This window comes from Perissodus microlepis, chromosome 17 (genome assembly GCF_051167445.1).
Source record: "Perissodus microlepis isolate ML-2025 ecotype Zambia chromosome 17, ASM5116744v1, whole genome shotgun sequence".
In the NCBI taxonomy this organism is placed as follows: Eukaryota; Metazoa; Chordata; class Actinopteri; order Cichliformes; family Cichlidae; genus Perissodus; species Perissodus microlepis.
Genome location: NC_140477.1, coordinates 17,497,057 through 17,524,060, shown reverse-complemented (window position 1 = coordinate 17,524,060; position 27,004 = coordinate 17,497,057). Strand labels below are relative to the sequence as shown.

Here is a 27,004-nt window from a genome sequence, read left to right as displayed (position 1 = left end):
AATTTGTGCTGGAATTACTCTGTGACAGCAGAAATATGCAGAAACTACCTACAGTAGGACGTTTTGCCAAAGTAGGATGGTTTGTCAGAACACCGGAGCACCCAGAGAGGACCCACACAGGGAGAACATGAAGCCTGTCCAGGATGTAGCCTGCCCCTCACCAAACATCAGCTGCATTAGGGTCACCACATGGCCCTGAAATGGTAAGAGGGAGGGAGTGGAGGAGGGAGGAAGGATGGATGTCCTCCAGTTTCCATAAGTCATACATACACGCACACGCACACACACACACACACACACACATATGACTTGCACCACTAATGTAAAGTAATATTGTTGAGTACTGATGATCAGTGTTTGCATCCTAAATATAATGACACAATCAGACAGCAACTGCACATAGAAATACTTTTAAGTACATTAAAAAATTGCAATCAGAAGTATTGTGTGTTAAAGTACTGATCTGGTTTCACTCACTGGTCCTCTCTGACCCAGTGGTCTTGGGCACTTTAGTAATGAGCCCGGTCACCAGATTTTAAATGTAGTCTTCTTGAAAGTCTCAAATGGTATCATTTCCTTTTACTGAATCACTCAATGCAGAAATGAACCATGGTGGCATGGTGGAAGTTATGAAGACATAAAAATCACGCTACTTAAACTCCAAATATATCCCTTTTTCTGACTTAATTACTACATTTCCTATAAATAAAGAAGCTTTTACGCTTCTAAGAACTCAAAAGTCTGAGGTTTGCTTAATATATGTTTACCGTTACCACAATTTAAAGTGAGAAATGGTGAAAACAGACATGAAAAAATGACTACAGCACAACTTAAAAAATAAATACACTTGAATTCGTTTTCCAGTCACTGATACATTTCACAGAATAAATCTATTTGTCTTTTTCCTGTTTATCCACCAGGTAGCACCAGGTAACCACGTGATCTGGGTATTAATACTACTAACAACAGCATTTCTGTTTTTGTAGGATGTTCCTCCTTTATCAACTCACCGAGCAGCCCAGCTTTACTCATAAAGGTTTCACAGTATATTAGGCAGTCAGCTGTACAAACCCACAACATATGAGCTACATGTGTATTAGAGTAGTCTCTCTGTCGACTTACAGGGAAAGCAGGCGAATAGCCCTGATATTTGGGTTTGATATTAAATATGCTAATTTGAGTGCTGCCTCGGAAACATTAGAAATAAAACTTTGCCATCAAAAATCTCTGAATGTGGCCTTGAAGTCAGGTTGTTTTTCTTTATGTAGTTTCACCAATAAGTTTCACTTCGTACTGTGCGCTGGGGTAGTTGCATTCACCGTCTGCTCGGAAATGTAACTTCTGCAAATAAATATTTCTAAGCGAATTGGAAAATCAGCTGAGACTAAAACTAGTGAAGGACAGAGTTGTGCTTAGATAACGTATTTGTTATGATGCATTTCATTTAATTGGTTATAGTATTTTAATTTTGACCACCTCTTTAAAACTATTTATTTATTAGTTCAAATAGGCAGTAAAACAGAAAAACTGAAACGTCATCTGTGCTGTTGTATCAAATTTGATTGATCACTTCAGACCGCTTTCATGAAGTGTGAATATTCTTACAGTCCGTGAACGCCACGTGATATCACGCTTAAATGCGCCCACTGTGCTCCCTCCGGTCTACAAGCGCTCGGATGGAGAGCAGCTTCAGCTGCAAGCTCTAAACTTCAGCGGGCATTGCTGTGTCTCTAAGGTCAGTACACTTTCCTTTGGTTTCCAGCCCGAGGTTTCTGAACTTTAGTCAATAACTAGAGAAAAGCATTTCTCCCCACTTTTTAGGTTTTAAGCGGCTGCTTTGCAATTTGCGAAACGCGTGTTTGCCATTAGGTGGTGATGTTATTTTTAGAAACACAGAACGGGTGAAAAGAATCTACATTTATTCACTGACACGAAAACATCTGTATTTAGAGTATTATAAAGTTGTGTAAGTGTGTGGGGGTGTGTGTGTGTGGGGGGGTGAGTCACACTTAACACCTTTAGTAACTATACGTTTGTATGAACACAAATACACTAAAAATACACAAAAACATACTAAACTAAAAATACTTACATGTAGGCATTTACTTGTGGATTAACTACTGTATTATTATTATTATTATTATTATTATTATTATTATTATTATTACTACTGTGTAAACAGGAAGCTGGTCTGGGGTTACCTACTTCTGCATTTAGGTAGTTTGGGCCATAATACTGTACAACAATATAAGGCATAATTTATTTATAGGTATCTTTCGAGACATAAAAATAACAAAATCATTCTATAAATAACAAACTCACAAGTAAAGGTGATAAAGTAAAGGTAAATACACTCACAGCATTTTACTGTCTGGAGCTGATTGAGTGCGAATTCATTTGAGCCAATTTACACAGTAAATCATAAGAACCTGATCAATACTGCTGGATTTTAGCGTCTGAAACTGAGAAACTGGGGGAAAAAATGTATATTCATTCAGCTGCCCATTTTTTAATAGAAATATTCATGCAGTCTGATAGAGTTACATTGAAATTAAACAATTATGGTGTTATTGTTTAGTTTTGTCAGCGTTGAGTTCACAATGCCACAATTTTTTCCATGATATTATGCAGAAAGTTCCCAGAGTTCCTCCTGCACCACTATGTCTGTAATAGGCTGATATTGGTCTGTAATGTGGGCCAGCACTGTGCAATATTGTGTCTGCATGCTAGCTGGTTTAGCCTCTAATGAAGGCATTAGTGTAGGTTGACCTTTAAAGGTTTTGGACTGTAGTCCCAGTGTCAAACTAAGCAGCTGACGTTAGCTGCTGAGGGTCAACTCTTTGTGTGTGCCTTTAAATGAGTGACCGCTTCAGGGATGCTTTGAGTGTCGAAGCAGCAGCTACTGTATGGTGAAAGGCCTTTGCCACACACGGACACCTGTCAGTAACAACAAAGCTCTCCAGCCTCCTCTTTTAGCTGCTTCAGAAAGCAAACACACGCTGTGCTTTGATGTTGCTGGGTACAGAGGGTCAGGTGGGAGGCTCGTTAGACTTTGTCCCCTCTCATGAAAGCTTTCTGAAAGGTCTCCAGCACCGGATCACTCGCACTTGACCTTCTTTGTACCTCCATGAGTGGGTTTGAGGATGGGCAGGGGCTAAGGGGGGGGTGGTGGCATTTGAGCAACAACGGGTGGTGGCACCTCAGATGCCAGTACACATTGCAGTGTGCGCTATGAGAAAACACAATAAAGTCAAGTCTATTTATTCTGTATTTTGGTTGTTTGGAAGTAGATAAACATCAGCCGCACGAGTGCATCACAGAGATCTGACGGCTTCTGTTCGAAGACAAACACAAAAGTGTGTGTTGTGTTCTTATATGTGAGGGAAAATGGTTCTAAGCAGTAATCGAAGGGATTGGGGCAGCTTATTTTAACAATACCCCTGTGTTAGTCCTGTTTAAATCCACTTGGGTTTAGCCATAACGTGAGTGTTTCATGAGCATCACACCACAGAGGTGTAGGAAACACAAACATCTTCAAGCTTGAAGCCTTGAGGTTGTTAAAATCAGCCTTTTTCTGACTGACCGACAGCATCAGTTCGTTCCAACTCTTTCAACGCTGCCGCTTTTTCCTGCAATTTTCTTCTCAAAAGGAAACACATTCGATGATTTCTGCATCATTGTCTATAAATTTCACAGCACTGGAGTTCAAGGTTTGCTCTTCTGGTTTGAAGAATGGGTTTAAGTTTGTAATGAGCTCCCCGGCTGCTTGTTATCGCTCGTCATGCAGATCAGTGTGCTTTAAAAAGAAAACTACAGGTGGGGGTAAGGGGCGCACACTTTATTTCCTTCACTCTTCTTTTATCAGTAAAACAACAACAACTGGCTCGCTGCACCTGCAGTTGCAGAAACAGATAGATTACTGGGTGATTCTGTTGCAGAATTACATTTCCTATTAACATGCTTCTTTTCAGTCTAATACGACCCTGAATTTGCATTTTCAGTACAGCACTGCCTGGAAGATTTTGCTGGTAGGTGACTGACTCATATCACCAGGCCAGTAATTGGAAATGTGGCATATGTAAATTTAATCAGATCAAGTCAACTTGGCTCTCATTTCAAATCTGAAGTAACACCTCACAAATAACTTTCACAGCTATCAAAACCAGCAAGAGATAAAGTTAAGAAGTACAAAACTCAGCAAAAACCTTATTTACGGTAGGTGTTATTAAAAGCAGGCTTTAGCTTTTAACAAAAATAATACATCTTGTTGATGAATTACAGTTATTTTTATACTTAGTCCCCTATTTTTATGTGTAAAAGAAAAATCTGATTTAAAAGCAGCCTGTGTGGACCTTCATCGGTTCTTTATAAATTAAGCAAGTAAAATATGACCTGTATTTACACCATAACATGGGGTCAATGGAGCCAGTAATGCAAGTGAAACAGGCTGCAAAAGCAAAACCATCCCTACTTCCACCATCAGCGGTGGAGCTTTAACTTTACAAGTAGAAAAAAAAAATTGGTAAAATTAAAAATACATTTTATTGGGATTTTTTAAAAATATTTTGTTCTTGGCAACACAAAAAAAGACTAGAAGACCACAGAGACAGCAAGGGTGGATGATCTCAGGATCATTCACAACACAAGAGCCGACCACTACTCTGGAATAAGCCCGATCATTATCCGAACGGCATTCTTATTTAACTGGAAGCAACACTTTATGATCTGAAACGATATCCTCTGGAAAGCACAGTGGAAAGAGTGTGATGGTATGAACACGCATACCTTCCAAAGGCATTGGTCACAAGTGTTATTGATGATGACAGGAGACAGAAGCAGCCTGCTGAATTAGTGTCAAACCAACCCAGGAGCTTTTCTGCAGTGTCTACGGCCCCACTCACACGGGCCTGGAGACTGCTCGGTGACCCCCTGACAATCACCTGGTTGCTGGGTAAAAATGCCTTTGCCATTGTGGTTGCTGGTGAAATTGGTCACAAAGAGTGCGCTGCACCAAAAACATTCTTGTAATTGCACCGAGGTTTTTGGTACAGCTGTGTAAACTTCACGAAAACCAATTTCAGCTAGCCGGTTTGCTGGCAGCCTGCAGCAGCCACTCAGAAAATAACCTGTGGTTGGCAGGGAGTCACTGACAACTCTCTAGACCTACTCAACTGTGGATTTAACAGTCAATTTCAAATTGACTGCCATCACCTTGCCAACTGGTCGGGTAATAGCCATGTTTGCCTAGCAACCAGTGGTTGCCAACTGGTTTCTAGACCTGTGTGATTCAGGCCAATATCAGTCATTTGTTCTCAACCCAGCTGGGCTGCATTTCACTGAAGACAAGGCTAAAGGCCCCAGTATAACTGCTGTAATGGTCGCTCTGCTCACCGCAGTAACCACGTTTCACAGTTGTATTTATACCCGCCGTTACACGCAGGAAGCCGCCCCAGTACTGTCCTCAACGATAGATGTCGCCACTCAGACAATATCCCCAATCAGCGCTGATGTAGGAGGAGAAGAAGTGAAAACCGGAAGCCAAGACTTTGAGTTTGTTTTTTCGACAAACTCTAAAGTTAGCAAACTGTTCCAACACCTCCCTCTGTATACCTTTGCATTTGCATGTCTCTGAGCTTCTGTACTGGGACATAATTAAAATGACAGTAAAAACCATCATGATCGTACACTCGTATCTTCAATCCAGCTGCGGTGGCCGTGGTTACGAGAATCGAGAGGTGCACAACCAACGCCACAAAGACTGTGTCCTTCAACAGATGATGTCACGCCAAAATTGGCACGCAAAACCCACGAAAGGGAGAGCATAATTGGGCCATTAGACAGGAAGACCCAGAAAGCACCACAAAGGAGGAAACTCGTTCTGTGGTGATAGACTAAAGGCCACCATTCCCTGCAGAGTGTTATTGGCAAATATTAAAAATTGCGATTTTATTTATTTTTAATCTGTTCAGTTACATTTAAGCACCTGGAAATAAGTGACCTTGTATACAAATGGCTGTAATTTCTCAAAAGTTAAGGGAGTGCTTTTGTTGTATGACAGCTGCTTTCTAAATGATGCATTGCCATGACACCACCATACAGTATCAGCTCATTACAACAAAGGCTTTTCATTTGTACAGTTCTGAGAAAACATCGTAAAACCTTTGGAACTGGAACTGGAATATTATCTGATGTTCATTGAAGTTACAGTTATATACAAACTCAATCTGACCACCCCAATAGTAAAAAAAACAAAACAGTTTTGACCTTCTTTGTACCTCCATGAGTGGTAGTAATAAACCCATCCAGCAATCTTTCACAGTCGTGCCTGGAAAAACCAAGTGAACCTCTGCTGCTAATTACTTTGACAAAAACAGCAGTGGGAGTTAAAAGTGGAGGTTATACAGGTGCCCCTCCCTGTAATTTACTGACTGTCTGTACTTTAAAGGAGTTCGAACCAGTCCTCAGTCACAACAACTTTCACTGGACCTCAGAAGAGAAGGATCACAAAGACAAGAGTAGCACCACAACACCTGGAGACATTTCTGTGGCTAGATAACATCCTATAGTTTTAAAAGACCACCTGGATATTTCACAACACTTCTAGGACACTTTTCTGTGGACAGAAAATCCCTGGAGGAAAAAAACTAAAAGTAAAAGGGACTCTGCACGCACATAACATAACCTCAGCTCAACTGTGAAGCAAGGCGGAGGGAGCAACATGGTTTCAGCCGCTTTCCTACCCCAGGGCTTGGATGGGTTTCAATCATTAGGAGAGCAATGAATTCAAAAAAAATGTCGTTGGCAGGAGAGGTTTAGTGTTGCTGAACTAAACCAGTCACATAAAAGGGAGTGGTCCAGAAATGTGTCATCATTGTTGCCCAAGCCTCATAATCAGCTACAGGAAACGTCTGATTAAAGGTGTTTCTGGTAAAAAAAAAAAAAAGGTTCTAGACATTACTATATTCAGATGTTCACGTACTTTTTCCAGCTTGCACTTAAAGTTATTACATTATGTTCACATATTATTCAGTTATTGTGTGTTTGTGTGTTTGACTGTTACTGCAACGCCAATAAAGATCAGTAATCAGACCACATTTTATTTTATGTGGTCTAATAGAAAACTTCTCGCAACTGTAGGTTTAATGCAGATGTTCCAAGATCAGTGTGCAGCTTGCTTTGATGCAGTCAGGTTAAAGCTTTACGTTTCACATTTATATGATAATCTACATATAATTTCTAACCTAAATCTTCCAAACGCATCGCAAAGAAAACTTTCAGCTTCGCGTCGCTTTCTCTGTCCTCCTCCCGCCTTTTTGAAAAATTTAGAGCAGCAGGGTTTTGGGTCTGATTTTGTTTTTCAATCTCAAATTTGCTACAACCCCACCTGTCAGGCTTCAAAAACAAAAAATTAAACCGCTCAGAAACAGGAAGTGTGGTTGCACTGATGTAACAGAGCACCGGAAGTCTAACTCCTCCTGCTTGAACGCAGCCTTTTACAACAGGTTCAACCTACACGAAAAACTGCGAGGGAGGGCTGCTGCTCTGCACATTTCAAAAGTTTGAATCTGTGATGTTAGGATTGTGTGGGAGTGTGTGAACGTAAGTGCTGGCATGCACTTGTGATACTAACATCAGGGCCAAGGATATACAGACGAAGCGCCGAATGTTACTGTGTGTATAGGGACGTAACTACTTATCAAAACATGCTACGTTAAATTAAAAAATGAAGTCTAACCTTCACATCTTTCAGGCTTATTCAAATTGAAAGTCTATAAAGTTTTCATAAACGTATTAAAAACACAAGTATAACTGTGTCCTAGTTTCACATGCTTAGCATTATCAGTATTATAGTTCTCAGTATGTAAGAGTTCGGGAAAAAATGGCAACTTCAAGTAAAATGAAGATTATTCTCAAAAAGGATGAAAGAAATCGAAATTTATGTAGTAACAGCTCAAAAAAGTAAGTGGTTAGATCATAATGATTTCTACCCAATGGTCTATGATTCAGAAAGTGCTGTATGTGTGATAGAGAAAACTGTCAGGGATTAACATGTGGAATAACTGCTGGGTTTCTTCACCCTGTGTGATACCACGCTGACTAGTTCAGTGGTTTAAATGGAAATTTAATGGTATAAGTAACGGAATCTATACAGCCACTCAAACCAACGTAATGTGAACAAACCAAGCAGTCAGCACAAGTTCAAAGAGGCCACAACATTTCCGAGAGTAAAGTTATACCTGGTTTACTAAAAGTGTGCAGTATTTTAGTACCTGGTAAATCAGTTTTGTTTTTTGTTGTTGTTTTGTTTTTTTAAGAAATGGCTCATGAAATACTGTAATTGTGGCTTCTGAACTGCCAAATAGCTTGACATTTTGTGCATGACAAATTTATATTTTTGTTTCCCTCCATGATGGTAAGCCTAATGTTTATTCTTCTTTTAGTTCTAACTGTCTGGGGAATATATATCTTTAGCTTCAGCTTTGTACTTTTATAATGCACAGACTTTGGGGGTGTAGATTTTCCCAGAAACTGGCTGCTTTTTTAATATTTTGCAATGGGAGTATTTTTACAAAAATGCACAATGGGGGGCACTGACGGAGGGGGCTTCACACTGGGAGTACCTGAAGTTTGGAAGAGTGTATTTTCCACAACAGCCACTTACTCAAAAGGCAAGTTAACATGGCTTGGACTAGCATGTGGTATGAGCCAAGGTAGCTGCATGCCATTACACTGTGTTCGCATAGAGTAGCATTGTATCAAACATACCTCAAACATGCACTATTAAAAAGCTTTCATTTTTTTGTGTTGACTTTCACGTCTATTTTATTTATAGCCTAGCACTAGAGACGTGAAGGATGCCCACCTTGGTTTAAAACTAAAACTGCATTCATTACAGCTATCTTCTGACACTGGGGGAGGGGCGGGTCAAACAGAGCAACCAAACAGAGAAAGCCCTCACGCTTTCAGCTGGTTTTATGTACAGTTTTTGAATCCTCCACCTGATGATGCCGGTCAGGTGTTAAGTTTGTAGTCCAGTGTGGTATTTAAGGACTGTGCTGAAAGCGATCAGCAGATGTGACCAAAGTACAAAACATTGGACAAAAGTTGCCTCTTAAAACAATGCGATAAGCTGAAAGATGCAAAAATGCCTTACTGTCGAGCTGAATGATAATTATATGATACACGGTTGATTAGAAATCAAACATTTTTTTGATTTGTTGAGTTAAAAGGACCCAACAGGAATGGATGTGCCATCTCTTCCATGTTGTCATTACTGTCCTACATCATACATAGCAGGAATTTATTTTGATCTTCAGTGGCCGGACCTGTGAAACTGCATGATAAACCTGTTAAATTACAGAAAATGTTATGACTGTTCACAAGCTGTTATAAAATACAATGTTTTTGTTATTTTAATGCTGGTATTTAATTTTTTATGTCTCAGTTAACTTTTTGGGTGAAGTATGAAAATGTCAATTAAAAGTTCAAAATTTATACTGGTTCACATTTCTAAATCTGTCCAATGTCATCACCGGGCTGATTTCAGCCCCCGGGCTAAGCTTCCGTTAGCTAGTTCGATTTGTTCAACTCAAATTCTAATTCTGCATGAAACACCTCGTGCTTTTATTTTGGGAGCTAAAAAGTTAAAAAATTCTCTCTGTTAAGATGTTGAACTACACTGACGCAGTGTACACAAGTTCACATGACGCTACTTAAGGACAGTAAGCTTTACAGTAAAGAATGATGATGAATATTGCAGACTCAGGCGCATGCTGTCATATATTCCACATCTGCGTTTAGTATTTCAGCTCTATTAATAGTCCCTGTCTTCTCTCCACCACTGGGACTGACATTGACACACAAACACACGCACACAAACACACACACAGAGCTCTTCAGCAGGCCTCAAATGTCACATCGGCCTTGACCGAGTCGAAGACACTGCAACGGTCGCAGAGGAAATGATTTCTAGGTGTGTTACTGTGATTATTAGCATGGCTGATCGCACAAAGCAAAGAGATTATTTGTTTACAAGCCCTAAAGTTATGAGAGGTTGGTTTTTTTTTTTAGGTGCAGTTAGGTTCAGCAGGCTGCTTTTTTTTCATTGCTCGCAGTGCTTTATGTGTGAAACTCTGCAAAGCATGGCAGATGCATTCCTGTCCTCTCATTAAATGTGTGGTTTGAGACATTTTATCAGGGGGAGAGTGTACGAGAAGAAGTTTTGTTGTTCATTTGATTTTAAAACTTGCTGTAACAGCCAGCTGGAGCAGATAAAAGTTGCATGTTTGCAGGGAAAGAGCTTGTGGTTACGGCGTCACAGGTGATGAAATGTCTGTGTCTCTCTCTCTCTTCCTTTTTACAGGTTCTTTAAAGTGTCAGGGGTGGAAAGAAAAAACTCCCTGCCTCCTCCCCTCTGCTAGCCCATCTTTCCTGTGGAGGAAGAGGGGCAGTCGGTGCGTGCTGCAGTGGAGGAGAGGTGGTTCACAGCAGTGCACGAGCTCTCAAAGCTCACAAATCTCATCTATTTCTCATCTGTTCAAACTAAGAGGACTTCATCCGGAGCGCATCTGTGGAGGCTGTTTGGATATTTGAGCAGCGGTCAGACGGTAAAAGTCTGCAGACATGTCGCCTTTCCTGCGGATCGGATTTTCCCACTTTGAGATTGATCCGGGTCTGGCTTATCATGAGGAGGTGCTGAACCCATACTGTGCTGTTTATATGAAGGAGGCCGTTGACACAGGTTAGTGACTATAAATAATAATCATTTTAATTTGAGTCCATTCAATCAAGTGAAAGTTGAGCATTTAATTGAACAGTGGTTACAGACACTGGAATTGTGGATCCACAAGACCCTGACTGTAACCCACTGAGGTCTAAGTGGTCGCTGGTGACCACCCCAAACCCTTTTTCTGCCCCTTGATGGCCAAAATTGGAAGAGCAACTTTAAAAAAGGACAAAAATGACATAATCTGATAGCACAGGGTTGGATTTAGGGTTACGGTTAGGATTAAAGTCTTCATCGATGACAGCTTAAACTTCAGAGGGTTAAATTACACAGTGAGGTGGAACATTTTGGCATGTGTAATTATGTTTTGGTTTTGGCGATTGCATCATCTTTGTTTGTTTGGGGGGGATTTCGTAGCCACACAAGCTCAGAATTGATTCAGTAATTTAGCTATTGATCCAGAAAAACACCAAACACTGACTGCTTTTATGTTCACAAATGTGACTTTGTTTCTTTTCTTTGACACGTACGATTGTAAAACTGTTCGCTTTAGATTTCTAACAAACAAGCAGTTTGAAGACATTATCTTTACATGTGGTTGACTTAATCCTTTCTTTTTTAACTTTTTGAAATATTAGATATTTATATATAGGAATCAACTTCAGTAATAATCGCTGTGCATGTTTCCACAAAAACAAGTTTGGAACAGAATCCAATTATTTTCAACTCATTTTAACTTTGAATTTTGCAGAAATACCATAAAGACAGCTTGTCAAATGCTAAAAATGTTAATTTCATTAAAAATCTATCCTCATTTTGCTTCAGATACCGTGGGAACATGGGCTTGGTTACCATTGTGCAATGTTGCTCACCACTTTTAACAGCAACAGTGTAAGTGTTTGAGGCCTAGGGAGAGCAGTCGTTGCAGTGCTGAAAGTGTTATAAGCTTGGTGTAGGTTTTAAGATGATCAGCAGCCTCGCTTTGGCTATTTTTTTAGTTTCAAAAACTGGTGAAATGTTTTTGAGGTCTGAGCTGCGGGCCCCCCAGCTTACACCGGGACTCTTTTACACGCTGCTGTGCACACTGATGCAAAATGTGATTTGGCACCATCTTACTGAATCTCCTCGGGAAACAAATGGTGTCACGATGGCAGCGTGTGTTGATGGTTCATCATTAGCGCTGCCTTCACAAATGTTAAGAACTAAATGTTACCCAGGCCGCAAGCAACTATGCTCCTCTTTATCCTCACTGACACGGACTTTTTAACTGAACAAGCCTTCAGCTCTGAAGAAACAGATATCTGTGATTTTCATGAATTCAAATTTCTAATCAGTCTGATGACAAGAAAGGTTTTTCCAGTCGCCTCAGTCCATCCTTAATGAGCTCGTGTCCAGAGAAAATGATCTGGAATTTCAGGATCTTGTTGTAGTTTAATTTGTTTGTGTGGCAGAGTTAAAAATAAAGAGCTCCTGAGCCCAAGCAGTGATTTCCACTACATGGTCATGCTGTTTATATATTTACCATATATAATGAAATTCTCAGTTTTTTTAAACATTAACTTTTTTCCTTCTTAAAGACTCTTAAATACCTCTCTGGTATCTTTTTTCGTAAAAGAGAACACACAACTCCCATCCTCGCTTCACTCCATTGGCTGCCTGTATATCTTAGAGTTCATTTTAAAATTCTCATGTTTGTTTTTAAATGTTTAAACGGTCTTGCCCCAACTTACCTCTCTGAGCTTCTGCATCTTTACTCACCCCCCAGGTCTCTCAGGTCAGCTGACAAGCTGCTCCTGGAGGTACCCAGGTCCAAGAGAAAGCTCAGAGGGGACAGGGCCTTCTCTATTGCTGCTCCTAATCTCTGGAACAATCTGCCCCTGCACATTAGAGAGGCCCCTTCACTGTCCACTTTTAAAACAAGTCTTAAAATCCATTTTTACTCCTTGGCATATGACACAGTATGACCCTGATTTTATTGTTTTAAATCTAATGTGCTCATTTTATTGTTTTACATGTAATTCTAATGATCATTTTATACTATTTTATTTTTTGATATTTGTGCTGATTTTATTATTTTAAATGTCATTTTAATTATCATCTTATTTTTTAAATTTTTTATCTTTATTTTATTTTTTTTTAACTTATTCAATGTATCATTTCTGGCATGTCAAGTGTACAACACTGTGTGTTCATCTGGGAGTTGTTCTGAAAGTGCTATATAAATAAATTGCCTGCTTATATGCAACTAAATCTTAACCTGATGAGGAAAGTCAAGCGTTACGTGACTTTTCTGGTCTGTATGTTGCTCACATTCAAATCGTAAGGATGACATTTCTTTTTATATGTCGTCTTTGTATTATTCTAGCTCACATATGGGTCATTCCATCTCACATTAGCATAGACTGACATTTTTGGATGCATCTGTCCCAAATTACAGATCTTGGTTCATTTGGATGGGAACAAAAATCAGGGAAAATAGTTGTTTTTTTTTAATTCATGTTCACACATGTTAATCAAAGGGGTAAAAGTGGGTTGACAAACCTTTTTCTTTTTAATATATGTTGTGTAACATATTTGCAGTCATTAAACATCTGCAGACTTTTTTAAATGCAAATCTGAGACGGTCATGTTGAAGGCCCACGTTGATTTGCGATGGACTGACCCCTTTAGAATTGAAACATCTTGTAAATCACTCATTCTCACTAAGTTTATTATTAAATATTATTTAATATTTCACAGGATCGCAGCCCTTCTGTAGACAGGGTTGCCATAAAAACCCACACTATGCTCACTGGGTTTTTACCAGAAAAAAGAAAGAAAGAAAGGTTTTCCATGCAGCACAGGAAGTGATGCTCAGGAAGTTTTCAGTGAAGCAACAACAGTGTGTGTTGGGAACAGAAAATGTCGACTGTGGCTGTGGTAGTAGGTTACAGTGTAGAACGCTTCACTGATTATCTGTAACTGTTTTCATAGTGAATCAGCTATGTTTACTTTCACTTTGAAGGACGCTGACATACAGTTCCAGTAAGTCTTTCCGGCTACGTCTGCAGAATCTGAGGTATTGGATGGCTCATATAGCAGGAATGTTACATGTTCAAGGACTCAACAACATTTTTAAATAATAGAAATGTTAATGGGTTTATACAGTAAGCCCAGTATGCCCTTTTTTTTTAAAGCTCTCTTTTGGGTTGTTGATTCACATCCAGTGTCACAACTGTGGGAAACTTCCCAGCGTGATAAAGCCTCACAGCAGAAATCTTAGTTCTGCATCTGGCTAAGTTTAACCACTGCTGAGTATGAGTGCAGGATAAAGTTAAACACAGTGTGTGACTGAGAGGAAAGAGGAGGGTCCTTATGTTTCTTTTCCTCTTCAATGTAACCGCAACGCTTGTCCTACAGGGTAGCAGAGCGACACTCTGTGTGTGTGTTTCACTTACACTTTCACTGGGGAACTAAATGTAATTTAGTTTCGTTTCACTTTACTTTGGATTAAAAGTATATATTTTTAATGCATGAGTCATAACATTGTGAAGAAGCAAAGAGTGGACGTGTCATTGATCTTATGATGTGCTTAAACTGAAATACTCACATGAAGTGAAGACATCCACTACTTCATCACAAAGAGTACCCTTAAAAGGGAAAAGCCGTTTATTACGTTAAACAGTGTTCCAGTGTTTATGAGGAGCATATGCTCGCTGGCAGCGTGAAATGAAGAGCTGATTAGAAAAAATAGAAAAACAGTAGATAGCTCCCATCAGGCCCTTTTTGGCTCACTGTGACTTATTTCATCTTCAAATAACAGTGACTGCAGTCGCCTTTAGTCGAGTGTGTTCCGGCTCTCTTTAGGTTTCTCCGTTTTCGACTCTGCCAAGCACAGCAAGTCATCCACAAGTGCAACACTTTAAAGCCGCATGATTTTCTGTTCTTACAGTACTGTTTTTTCAAAAGTAGCATTGGCATGATGGTATACATGGCTGTGCCAAATTACTCGTTTCTGTTCCTGTATAATGAAGTTTATAAGGCTTCAAATGATTCCACTTTTAGATTTCTTGTGTAATTTAGTCTGGAAAAATTAAAATATATTATCAGTAGCATTTATACTTATACAGACACAGATACAAAATGTGTATCTGCACTAAGTAAAATCCTTTCTTACTTTCAAAATAAGGCCAGCATGTTCTGTACATGTAAAAACAGTATGAGAAATCCAGTCATGTGTCTCTCTGCACTCCACACCGAAGCAGAACGGTAAATACCATAGACTGTATATGAAAGATGGTTGGCAGAGCATTTGAACTGTGCCTACTTCTGCTCCAAAACCAGCATGGTTCACCAAACTTTTCAGATTAGAGGATGGTGTCCCATGCTCTCCAGTCTAATTAACAAGGCACATATATAGACTGTACAGTTGTATCAGTAAACTGCAGAGATGTGCATACATGCTAATTAGTGCTAAGTCACATCAATAAAAAAAAACAAAAAAAGTTCATCATTAGGTGGTTGCCAGGACAAGACTATCAGAAAAATCCTTTGGCTCTCTTGATTTAAGCCCTTATTTAATTCTTATATGAACTATGTATGGTCTCAATCGCTGAAGTCTTGCTGAACACAACAAGGGTACGAGTTAGGGTAGGCCCTAAGATCACTGGAAGCAAGATGCAGTGGCGACGTCCATTTTTTACATACAGTCTGTGATTATGGTAATCGAGGAGAATTTCTTATGTCACTGATGTGTTTTCAAAAGGCCTGGACAACAATAGGACTCTGTGGCATAGATATCAGTTCTTGGAAGCACAGACAGTACTGGTTAGTTAAATCAGCTCATTGTTGGTTTTGCTTTTCACGAACTATGCTGACAGCGAGACATGTATTCATGAAAACTCAACAGGTCATTCAAACAGCGAATCATTTTTAGTGAATTCCACTTTAGAATTTTATTCAAATGAGGCAAACCTGATGAGCCGGGGATCTGAAGCTCAAACACAGCAGACAGATTTGCTTTATTGGATGGATTTCTTTCTCATTGTCCCATTCAGTGTTTCTGTGCGTTTTTACCGACAGTATATACAGAGAGGGAAATGTAAGCCCCTTCAAAAGAGCGAAGACATGAGATCACAAACTCTAAATAGCACTTTGTGCTTTTTCAAAGAACACAGACTGAGAACTGCATGGAGCCAAAACATCACCATGCACTTTGCTTAATGCTGCAAGGAAACCTTTAAAATAAAAAAGACACCGTCTGATAAATCCTGTGCGTCTGGGGAGACAAACACACATTTTCCTCTCTTTGTGCTTTAATCAGCTCTGACAGCAGCTGGCAAAGGCAATGGACAGAAAGGCAATGAGCCGATGAGATGGAGAAGGCAGCGGCTCACTTTGGGAGTAAAAAGCTTAGAGGGCTTTATTGTTGGAGCAGCAGGATAGCATGTGGCTGTTATGTAAGTGAATATATGGGATGCTATTGCAGAGAAAAATCAGCAGATGTGAATTACAAAGGCTTTCTTTCCCTCCCGGCCATATGATGCAATTGAAAATCTGTCAACATTCAGAGTGAATGGTAGATGGTCTGTATTTGTATAGCGCTTTACTTGGTCCTAAGGACCCGAAAGCGCTTTACACTATACACAATCATCCACCCATTCACACACACATTCACACACTGGTGATGGCAAGCTACAGTGTAGCCACAGCCGCCCTGGGGCGCACTGACAGAGGCGAGGCTGCCGGACACTGGCGCCACCGGGCCCTCTGAATGATGATATAATCTGCTTGCTGGGTGGTCAAATATTCAAACATAGTGCAATGTCTAACAGCACTAACAAGCACATGGGATCAAAGACGGTCATGAATCTGGCTTTAAAGAGCAGCTTGATACATAAACAAATAAATAACACATATTTTCTGTTTTTTCACTGTCTACTGTAGAAACTTGTGATTTTTCGCAGTGGGCTCAAAGTTTTTAAAAAAAGAATTTCTGTCAATTAACTAGAATTTTACATTTTATAATTAAAGGGCAGAATGTGCAATGAGCTTTTGATGAGTTTTTTTCTGTAATGTTAGACATTTATTTTTTTCCAATTCAAGCTCAAAGCACCTCTTTTTTCAATCATGTAGAAAAACTGAGATGTAATGTTTAAATTGCACTTTTTCTTATAATTAAATATCTCAGGAATAAAATATGTAGTTAAATCTCTCTACACTGACAAATAGAAGAGTTTTAATTGTCCAGACCACTTAAGATTAACTTATTAATTTGCTTTTTCAGTGTCTGTAATGGTTAAAACAGTCAAAAACAGCAGTGTTTTCTTTTCTTTGTGGTATTTTCAAATTTGTTATGGGACAAAATCTACAGAGCTTGTGATTTTGTGATGACATTTTCTCTAGTGGTCGAAGTGTAGGTAGCAAAAGACAGGTTAACCTGTCCTTGACACACAATGTCATCATTCCCAGCAGCTGTTCTAAAGTGCTGCAGGCATGACTTTTATTTTGTAGGTCAAACTGGAAGTTAGCATCACCCCACTTCCTCGGCTAAAAGCTAATGAGATTTGAGCAAGATAGCCTCGATGAACAGGTGTCTCTTTTATGTTTTTTGAAGCATGAATGCAATTGCAAGAAGCAAAATACTAACAGTGGGCTGTAAACAAAAACACCACCCCTGCAAAGTTCCCATGTTCACCTACGTGACAGTAAATTTTCCCAACAACTTCATCAGAACCATTTAGCCACTTGTTAGCAACCACATTTTGTGGGACTTCACCGACTAGCTTCAAAGATAACGAGTGGGGTACTTCATAAGAGGCTGCAGAACAAATCATGTAAAACATGTAATAACCAGAGACTGTATTTCAGTCTTCTAGCTAAAATAAAAAATAAAAAATACATTGTGATGTTGTAAGTAATTCATAGCAAATAATGCTATCTCAGTTCTGGATGTTTAGGAGTTATGCTTGCGGTACTCTTTTGGATAAAAGCCAGACTTTGGAAAACTGTATGCCACACAATATTTTAAAAGTAAGAGTTGATCAAATGTCACATCATGAGCAAATGGATCAAAATAAAGTCTGTCACCTGGCAGACATCTACCTAATGCTTTCCACCTTTCTTATTCTCATTCTCAGAAACGAGCAGCCACTTATTCCAATTGAAAATGTAGGTGTTTGCAAAATCTACAAATAACTAATTTTTCATTTTGAAAATGAAGCTGAGCAATACACCAACAGCTGAGCGCTGTTTGCTTTTTATCTGCTCAAACAAGAGTAAATGTAGTCAGCATTTCTGGAAGCAGGACAGCGCGTGGAGGATAGAGTCGAAATATCCTTAGGAGTGTGTGTAGAAGTGTGCTTCATGTATCTGTTTCTTTAATAGTTTCTTGACAACACTGGAGCTCTGTGGTGTGGACTATGAAGTGATTTCTGCTGTCAAAAAGACTTCTGTGCAATGAAATAAGAGTCAATTTTATCTCATGTCATGCCTATAAAGAAGTGGCCTTTATTTCTTTTCTTTTTTTCGTTACAGAGAAGGGTCAAGTGTACAAGCAGAAGAAGCCCACCATGTATCCGCCCTGGAGCACCACATTCGATGCCCACGTCCACCGCGGGCGCATCATGCATGTGATGGTAAAAGACCGGACAGCCGAGCTCAAGTCTGAGGCCACGGTAGCTCTGGACTCGCTAGCAACGCGGTGCAAAAAGGAGAACGGCAAGCTGGAGATTTGGGTTAGTGCATCAGGATGGATTGATGCGTGTGCTTGTTTGAAGTGACAGACCAGCTGTTTAGTTACGCAAGCAAAAAGAAATCCAGATGTGCAGATGCGTTTAAAGGGGTAATCCTCCTTTAAATTATTAAAAAATAAGAGGTTTTTTTTGTAATAAGCATCATCATATGCACTGAAATCAAAACACTAACGGCTTTTAGATCATAGCAAAAGAAGCCTCGGTTAAATTAATTACTTTAATGATGGCTCTAATCCACATCCTAGTAAGCAAAGTCAATGAGCCAGTGCACACAACACCATCAACAAGCAACATCTGTGCTTCTCCTGCTGTGACCGTTTCAACGTACTGAGAACAAAGTTGTCCCATATTTTCATGGTAACTCATTTAGATTATTTTATATCATGTTTACACAGAAAGCCAAACAAGAAAATACTTTTATTTCTGTTTTATTACAACCGTTATTTTCTTATGATATGAAACACAGATTGTCTTACAATCAACACCCAGCACAACTTCAGTGTTTTTAACTAATTACCACAGATATTATTACATTTTTATTAACCTTTCTGGATCATATTATGATTGTGACATAATTATTGGCATCATAACTGCTCTCAATATGAGAAAAGAAGGCTACATCACAGTGGTATCATTATAAGACATAAACCCTTATCATGCAGCAAAATCCAGCTTCTTTTATGGAAAACATTAACAGGTTTAATCTCTTGGGAAATGTTTACAGGTTTCTACTGTAGACTATATATAGACTATATGACTGATATAATCCACCATCACATTATCCGTTGGTTCCTGAACGCTGCTTTTTGTTAGCTTTGTGTTTGGGTCATAGGTGAGTTGTTTTGGGGGGGGGTTAAGCCAGAAGCATCTATACTTGACCAAGAGGGGAAAGTGCTATATTATCAACTAACACAGCTAGCTTGGTTAGCAAACTGTATCCATAAACTTGCCCATCCCTTGGCCACACAGGCCTAGAGACAATTCAGTAACCCACTCAGGGGCAACCTCCAGTTGTTAGGAAAAAATGTGTGTTTCCTGACCAGTTTGCATGTGGTTGTTGGAAGTTGATGTTTTTGGTGAAATCAGTTAAAAAGAGTCTCCTTGGGTTTCAGTTGCTAGCAGACTGGCACAGTCATCCATAGTCTGCAACTTGTCTGCAAACACTTGCTAACTAATCACTGAGTAGTAGAGAAACCTGAAAAAAACCCAAATGAAGACTGTTCACCTTCAAAGTAAAAGTTGTTTCATATTGCAAAAACCAACATGGTTCAAAGGGGTGCAGGCTTTACTTTGAACGTGAATGGTCTCAGTTTCTGGTTTGCATCACACTCTTCAAAGTTTTGCAACAGTTTACAGAGAAGCCACCAAACTTTGGGCACTGCTGCAATCTACTAGTGGCCAATGTAAACACAAGGGAGCAAAATGTAGCCAAACTCTCACAACAACTGGTTGAATTTTTCACTACTTGGTTGCTGAGAGGTCATGTAATTGACGCTTAAGTGAGATTAATATGAATTATAATTTTTCACCAAACAAAACCTTGCTGGAGCCATGTTATTTGTGAGATAGTTTTATTTCATTTCCCCAATTGCATCAACCTGAATTCGCTGAGGTGTGGCCTGGGACGCCAAAGTCACCATGCTGTTGACACGCACCTGTCATTCAAAGATGCTGCACCCCAAAGTTTAAGATTTAACAGCATCCAAATGACTGAGTTATAAAAAAGAAGTCACCATCTGTGCAGTTTTTATAAAGAAAGAAACCATCAATAGATGATATGGGGACTAGCTCACTTTTGGAGTGAGCCTCAAGTGGCCATTAGAGGAACCGCTTAGGTGTTTTTTTTTTGTTTTTGTTCTTTTTACATACGTGTCTTTTTTTCCCCAAGGTTGCTGCTTGATTTTCCCTCAGGCTTGTATCCAAAAAGACTCTTTTGTTTAGCTGAGTACTACATCTGCCAACCAACGGAAGCGTGAAGAACTAACATTACAGCTCAGCCGAGGCAGGACTTCATTAATGTCTTCATCTCGTCACAGCTGTCACAAGCATGATACTTTTTTTCACGGGTAGATGCGCCCCTACGTCTTGTACTTCTGTAGTTAAGTAGAAAGAAAATAGTTCCTCCAAGAAACTGTCCAACATAAGATTTGCTGATTGTTTTGGGGCCATGGATTTGGGCTAAGCTGTTCTTTTAATTAGATGCAGGTCATTCGGTGAAATCTGCTGAGTTTTTTTTGTTAGAGAGAGCAAGAGATCACTTCCTGGACAGACTCGGTTGTGAGTGGCACTTACACAACATTTCACGGCATGATCTCTTAAACCAAACTAATCAAATACGCTCCTTCAGCCTGTTCTTTATGCGTGTGTGTTGTTGCCAGACTGTCTGCATGTGTCACTGCCTCTAAGGAGCATGACGTATATGCATCATCCTCCTGAATTCACATCCTTCCCTTTTCATTTTGTCATTTTCTCATGAATTTCTTTCCTAAAATATCTCTTTTTGTGTGTTTCTGTCTCCCTTTGTTCTTTGTTTCTTTTTCTCTCAGTTGGAGCTGAAGCCGCAGGGACGCATGCTCATGGAGGCTAGATATTATCTGGAGAAAAGTGGTGAGTGAATCAGACCTTCAAACCTCAGCTTGCTGCCCCTCAGTAGTTATTTACTGAATTCGCAGCCAAATAAGAACAACTGCCTCACAAAAGTCTGATAAAATTGCAGCGAGAGCCACTTGTTCTTATGTGGTTTACGTAATTGTCTCTGGCACACACACAGTGCTGTAGTCTCAGGAAGCAGCCTAACAGCAACTCCTCTGGTGTTGTGCACTAACAAGACAGGACGGAGAAACCAGAAGCACAAAGGACGAGCTTTAGAAGTGTTGCCTAGTATTGTCGCCTGTGGGTTTAATGCTTAAACTCAGATTTACGTGTGACGTGGAGATTTAAACACGGGAAGAAAAAACATTTCACCCATTAAAGTCCAGGGATTTCAAAATCTGACTAATTTATAATTGATGTGAAACATCTCATCCTCACCCCTGGGGCAATTAGTGCCCGTTTGTCAAAACCGCTAGTGTGGTTTGTTTACACAACCTGTCCTTAAGCGTCTGCCCCGACACGCTGGATTATATCAGTTGTGGTGAGTATGGTCTCTATTAGCTCATCTTTTGTCAGTAAGCGGGGTGTGAAGAGACCCATTTTAAATCGTGACCTTTTCCTGACTCTAGTTTTTAGTTCCTGAATCTAACAGGTGAGTGGAAGCAAAGAAGGTTTTACATAGTCAGTTGTCTGTCGTTACAGAGACAGTGTGTTCAAACTGCGTGCCAACTAATGACTTAACAGGCTCAGTGCTTATAGATGCCCACATCTGTATTATGCAGGGTTTAAAATGGGAATCCCTTCAAATGATGGTTAATTATAGCTAATAAGCAACCTAGTGCATGAAATTAATGGCATCTCAGGACTGCTTACATCTAAAGGTCATGGTTTGTGTTATCCCTGTGATGCCTTCATAGTGGAGAGGCAAAATTGTGGTCGCAGTATCAAAGAATCTCACTAGTGGCAGAAGAAGCAGAGCAGTGAGCATTAATGGAGTTTGCGACTTTTCAAACAGCTCAACAAATATCAGCCGATAAACTGTTTTTGTGCAGTTTTCCACACAAGAATGTGTCTGTAAGCTAAAGACAGCGATGCTTTACTTCCTAGAGAGAGAGAAAAAATTAATGTGCAACACTGAAGGAAGGAAAAGCATATAAGAAAGAGAGGAAGGAAGAGTAAGATACAAGATTATTTTCAGAAATGAGAACTGCTCAGCAAGTGAAAGTTTATAAATGGGAAATGTAAATCCTGCATGATTGATGGAGACCGTACCAGATTTAAATACTGAGATACTGGATGTATTAATCATGTGCTGCTGAATTTTGTTTTCATTAAAAAAAATAGAAGTTTCTTGCAGAAGAAGTTCTATTCTACTATTTTTTTGTTATTCAGTGGTTGCATGGAAACTGTTTAGTGCACGCTACACGTGTTAGCTTGTGGTATTGTGGTAAAGTTTGCAATGATGCACTATGTTGGACTGGTTACATTAAGGGTAGCAGACGTCAAGCTGTATTTAAGCTGATTAGATTCAGTCTCTGAACTCTACAGTTTATACAGTCTTGTGCAAACTTTTTGAGCCACCCCTCATTTCTTGATCTTTTCCAACAAGCCAAACTTTTTTGTGATTTTTTATATTGTTTTGAGTGATTGATCTGTAGTATTTCTGAAGGTCTTCCAAAGTTGGTCTTTAGCTACTTTTTCACTCTTTTTCAGTCCAATCCTTGTAACTTGACCATGCAGTACCACCTGGAAAGTGTCTGATTGGCAACAGCTTCATTTTTCAGCATGACAATAGTCCCTAACACACTGCCAATGCAGTAAAAGCACACCTGCATTAAAAAAAACTTGTTAACGCTTGTTAACATTTTAAAAACTGTTTTCCTATTACACTGTGTTGCCGTGTAGGTTTACACACATTTCAGTAAATCTCTACACCTATTTCCCGTTTTCATAGCAAAATATACAAAATGAAATATGGCTCCAGACTGCTGCACGAGCTCACTAGTCTCTACGGGCTGGAAATCAGCCATATAGCTTCTGTAACATCTGCTTATATCTTGTTGAATTCAGTTGGTTATATCCACAAAGAGCATTGAGTTTGGGTGTAGCATCACAGAACACCTGATCACAGTCTGTACAGAGTTAATGTACCCCCACCTGCCAAATCCCAGTCTAAAACCTGTTCACACCGTTCCTTCTATGATCCACGAGGAAGAATAACAACAAAATCAAATCATTTTAACTTGTTACCCTGAAAAATATCTATTATTTTGAAAACCAAAAGTTAATTGTATATTTTTTTCCATTTATGTCAGCATTATTCTGTAATTAACCACAACAAAAAGCAAGGAATGACAAAGTGGAAAACAAAGGGTGCCTGTGGGACATGAGACAAAGTCTCCTGGCTATTAAACCTGTAAATTACGCCTCTGCCAGCTGTGTAGGTCTCTAAAAAGGGACAGTTACCGTTTACCGGCTGTTGTGTGTGACAGGTAAGTTTGATCATGAAAGACCTAAAAGGAGCCTGATATCAGAAAAAACTCACCTTTTTAGTCTTTGCTTGTCAGAATGTAAAGAGAGCAGAAGAGTGACGTGATAATATAAAATTAGAAATGATGAGAATGATCATTTCAAAATATACTGAATTCACAGAGAGCCTTCTTGCATTATTGTGAAATTCTCAGCTGGTCCCTCTTTATGTGCTCCTCAGAGTTGATCAGCTTCACTTCTAGAATTATGTACATAGGTCCGCTAAACTTTAATATGCACTAAATTATTATTTATTTGAAGGTTTTTATGAGTAAATAGGCAGGTGTGTTAAAAATACAGAAACCAGTTGTTTTATGTTTTGCTGTTTCAACTTCTGTCTTACCCTGTTTTTCCCTTTCTATTCTCAGTATTAATGAGATTCCTGTATAAATGCTGAAAGTGGCGTGCTCATCACTTTTGTGCGGCCAGACAAGTAACTGGCAGCCAGCTACTGTGTCCTAGAGGATTATTAATAATCAAGTAGGTGTAAAAATATAGGAAAGTGACTGTGAATGTTCATTTTCAAAGGCGCACCCGTAAGTGTCTCATCATAATTAGATTTTCTTAAGCTAAAAATAAGAGTTTTGACCGTCTGCCCCCTGCTGGCTGTAAGCTGGTTGTGCGGGCGCTTTGTGCTTTCACTGGTGCCTTCCTGACATTAACACCATGCCAAGCACTGAGAATCAGAAGTAAGAAGCTGTCTCGTGTGTCTGTAAATATAGACCAAGCAAACAGGAAATCACTGCAGGGAACAACAGGTGGCATAGTGATGGGTACACTTCCTCCAATGAGCAAACACATACTGGTGTCTTCCTGTCTCTAACTGAAGGATAATGATAGAAATTTAACATTTTGAGCTGATTCAAAGTCACATGCAGTGTTTAAAGCAGTTTTAAAGGAATAATTCAACATTTTAGGATCATTTTCTGCATGTTTGCTCTCTTAGAACACATGAAAGTCATACTGAGCTTTGGTCAGTCAGTTTTTAGTCATACATGATGACTGTGCTTGATCTAATACCAAACACTATGATGGTTGATGACAGTAGAAACTGCAACACAAGCTGAGTGGAAAAGACAACAGAGGTCCCATCAGATCATCGATTACAAAGAAAAAAAAATAACAGATTTATTGATAACAAAGAAATTAATGCACATTTTTTGTTTTTTTAATCCAACAACAATTTTATTTGCAACTAATTTGCTCACTCATTGACTGTTAATACAGTGTCCTGTCCATGTGCACAGACTGATATCACCAGAACCAGTTTTTTAAATATAAGCAACAGTTTGAAGCCATTTACTCTGAGAAACGCGTCTGAGAGGAGGACGTTTGTAACTCTTCCCTCGACGAATGTTTTCTGTAACACATTTTTTTGTAATCGCTAAAAAGATTTAAAAGAATTCTTAAACATGAAATGTATTCCCTGGAAACAATGTCCAGCCCGCTTCTCCAATGTTGTTAATAAAAACTAAAGTAAAGATTAACTGGACAATAAACAAACACTCACAAACTGAGCACCGAGCAGCAGTGAAACTTGAACAAGACACAAATCAGAAACAGAACGTGTTTCGCTCACAGCGACCAGCATGCTTCAAAAAATGCAAATGTAGGTGAAAGGTCCAGCTTGCATTGCACTTTTCACACCTTGACTAGCATTTAGTGGAGTAGTGGTCAAGTGCATGCCGGCAAGTCAGCATCTTGCACGCAAACTTCAGGTGACCACAGAAGGCTGCTAGCTAACCAAACCAAATCTTTTCCTGACCCAAACCCAAAAGTTAGTTTGCAAACAACAACCGGTGTAAACCGTACACATAAAGTCCACAATCTGCATTCACAAGCTACTAAAACAGCTGTTCCTACTCAGCTGTTCATGAACACAAATTGTATAATCAGTCAACTGAGGTGAAATTTTAAAAAATTCAACATGAAATTAATTTTCAACCAAAGCTAGTGTCAACTCAGATAGGTGAGGCTGTCTGCTGTGGCGACCTCTTGTAACATGAGTGTAAGTGAAAGTAGCTTTTATGAAAGAAATCTAGGCCTTAAATGCTGAAATGGGAATGCAAGGAAAGATTTATTTTCAACATAAAATCTGCTGTTAGTAAGAAACACATCTCAGGAGGTGAGAAATTGAAACTTTGCCGTGAAATACTGTGTTCTTAGCGGCGTCTCACCACTCTGTCCACAGAAGCCGAATAAAACTGCACCTTTTTCCATTGTTTTGTTTTTTTTTCTTCTTCTTTGAAATTAAAGTTGTAATACGTGTTTCAGATGCTGTGGGTCACACGGACGGAGACCCGGAGTCCGAGCGTGAGAGAGAGGGTCTGTTCACCCTCCACCAGCGACGCGGCGCCATAAAGCAGGCCAAAGTTCACGTGGTCAAGTGTCACGAGTTCAGCGCGACGTTCTTTCCTCAGCCAACCTTCTGCTCTGTATGCAAAGAGTTTGTTTGGTATGCAAAAACCCAAGAAGTCACAAATCTTCACATTAGTCTTTTTTTTTTTTTTCCCAATCGTATTAGTCATTTCATCTCTCTCTTTCTTTCCACTGCAGGGGTCTTAACAAGCAGGGTTACCAGTGCAGACGTGAGTGTCGGTTCATTGTCCTGTAATCTACCGATTAGCCTTCGTAACTCTTCCTCACGTGGTTATTCTCTGTCTTTTAGAGTGCAATGCAGCAATCCACAAAAAATGCATAGACAAAGTTATCGCCAAATGCACTGGTTCAGCCATAAACAGCAAGGAAACAATGGTGAGTGTCTGCTTCACATGATTTGCTTCATGATGCTGCACATCTCTTCCAGTCCGACAGAAATTCCACAAGTGGTGACACAGAGCGAAGTGTGTGAGCTTATGGTTCTGATGCTTACTAATGAAAGAGTTGCTTTGTGCCAAGGTATCACCACACCAGGCATGTCATCTTCTTCCCCTCGTTTCACTTCCTCCTCAGCTCCATGTCAGCGAGAGTTCATGTGTACAAAAGCATGAGAGAATTTAACGCCAATAAATAAAGCTCGCCGTTTACATATGAGAGGTGTTTGGTTACTGACGCCTTCCGTGTCAATCTGTGTGCGATGTGTTTTTAGATCCACAAGGAGCGCTTCAAGATCGACATGCCTCACAGGTTTAAAGTCTACAACTACAAAAGTCCCACCTTCTGCGAGCACTGCGGGACTCTGCTGTGGGGGCTCGCCAAGCAGGGGCTCAAATGTGAGGGTGAGAGGCGGGAGTTTTTTGTTTTGGTTTGTTTGTTTTGTGTGATTTTATACTTTTTTTTTAATGTCTGCAGAGTAAGACAAAACACAGCAGTGACATCACAGACATAAAGCCACAAATACAGTGTCATAACAGAAATTTTTCATAACGCAACACTACGCCATTAAATTTATTTCAAGCTCAGTTTAGGAACTGAAAGGTCCTGG

The 27,004-nt window shown here is 39.6% G+C and overlaps 1 protein-coding gene across 2 annotated transcripts in view; it reads left to right on the top strand.

Moving 5' to 3' along the window:
- Positions 1–1,651: 1,651 nt before the first annotated feature.
- The window catches only part of prkcq (protein kinase C, theta), a 35,441-nt gene continuing 10,088 nt past the window's right edge, over positions 1,652–27,004 (top strand). For both annotated transcript variants that reach the window (XM_084910160.1, XM_084910159.1), the window contains exons 1-8: positions 1,652–1,735; positions 10,364–10,741; positions 18,242–18,441; positions 21,006–21,066; positions 25,855–26,035; positions 26,137–26,168; positions 26,249–26,334; positions 26,669–26,798. In XM_084910160.1, coding sequence (XP_084766286.1) covers positions 10,624–10,741; positions 18,242–18,441; positions 21,006–21,066; positions 25,855–26,035; positions 26,137–26,168; positions 26,249–26,334; positions 26,669–26,798 — 808 coding nt within the window. In that variant the 5' untranslated portion in view covers positions 1,652–1,735; positions 10,364–10,623. The remainder of the gene's footprint in view (positions 1,736–10,363; positions 10,742–18,241; positions 18,442–21,005; positions 21,067–25,854; positions 26,036–26,136; positions 26,169–26,248; positions 26,335–26,668; positions 26,799–27,004) is intronic.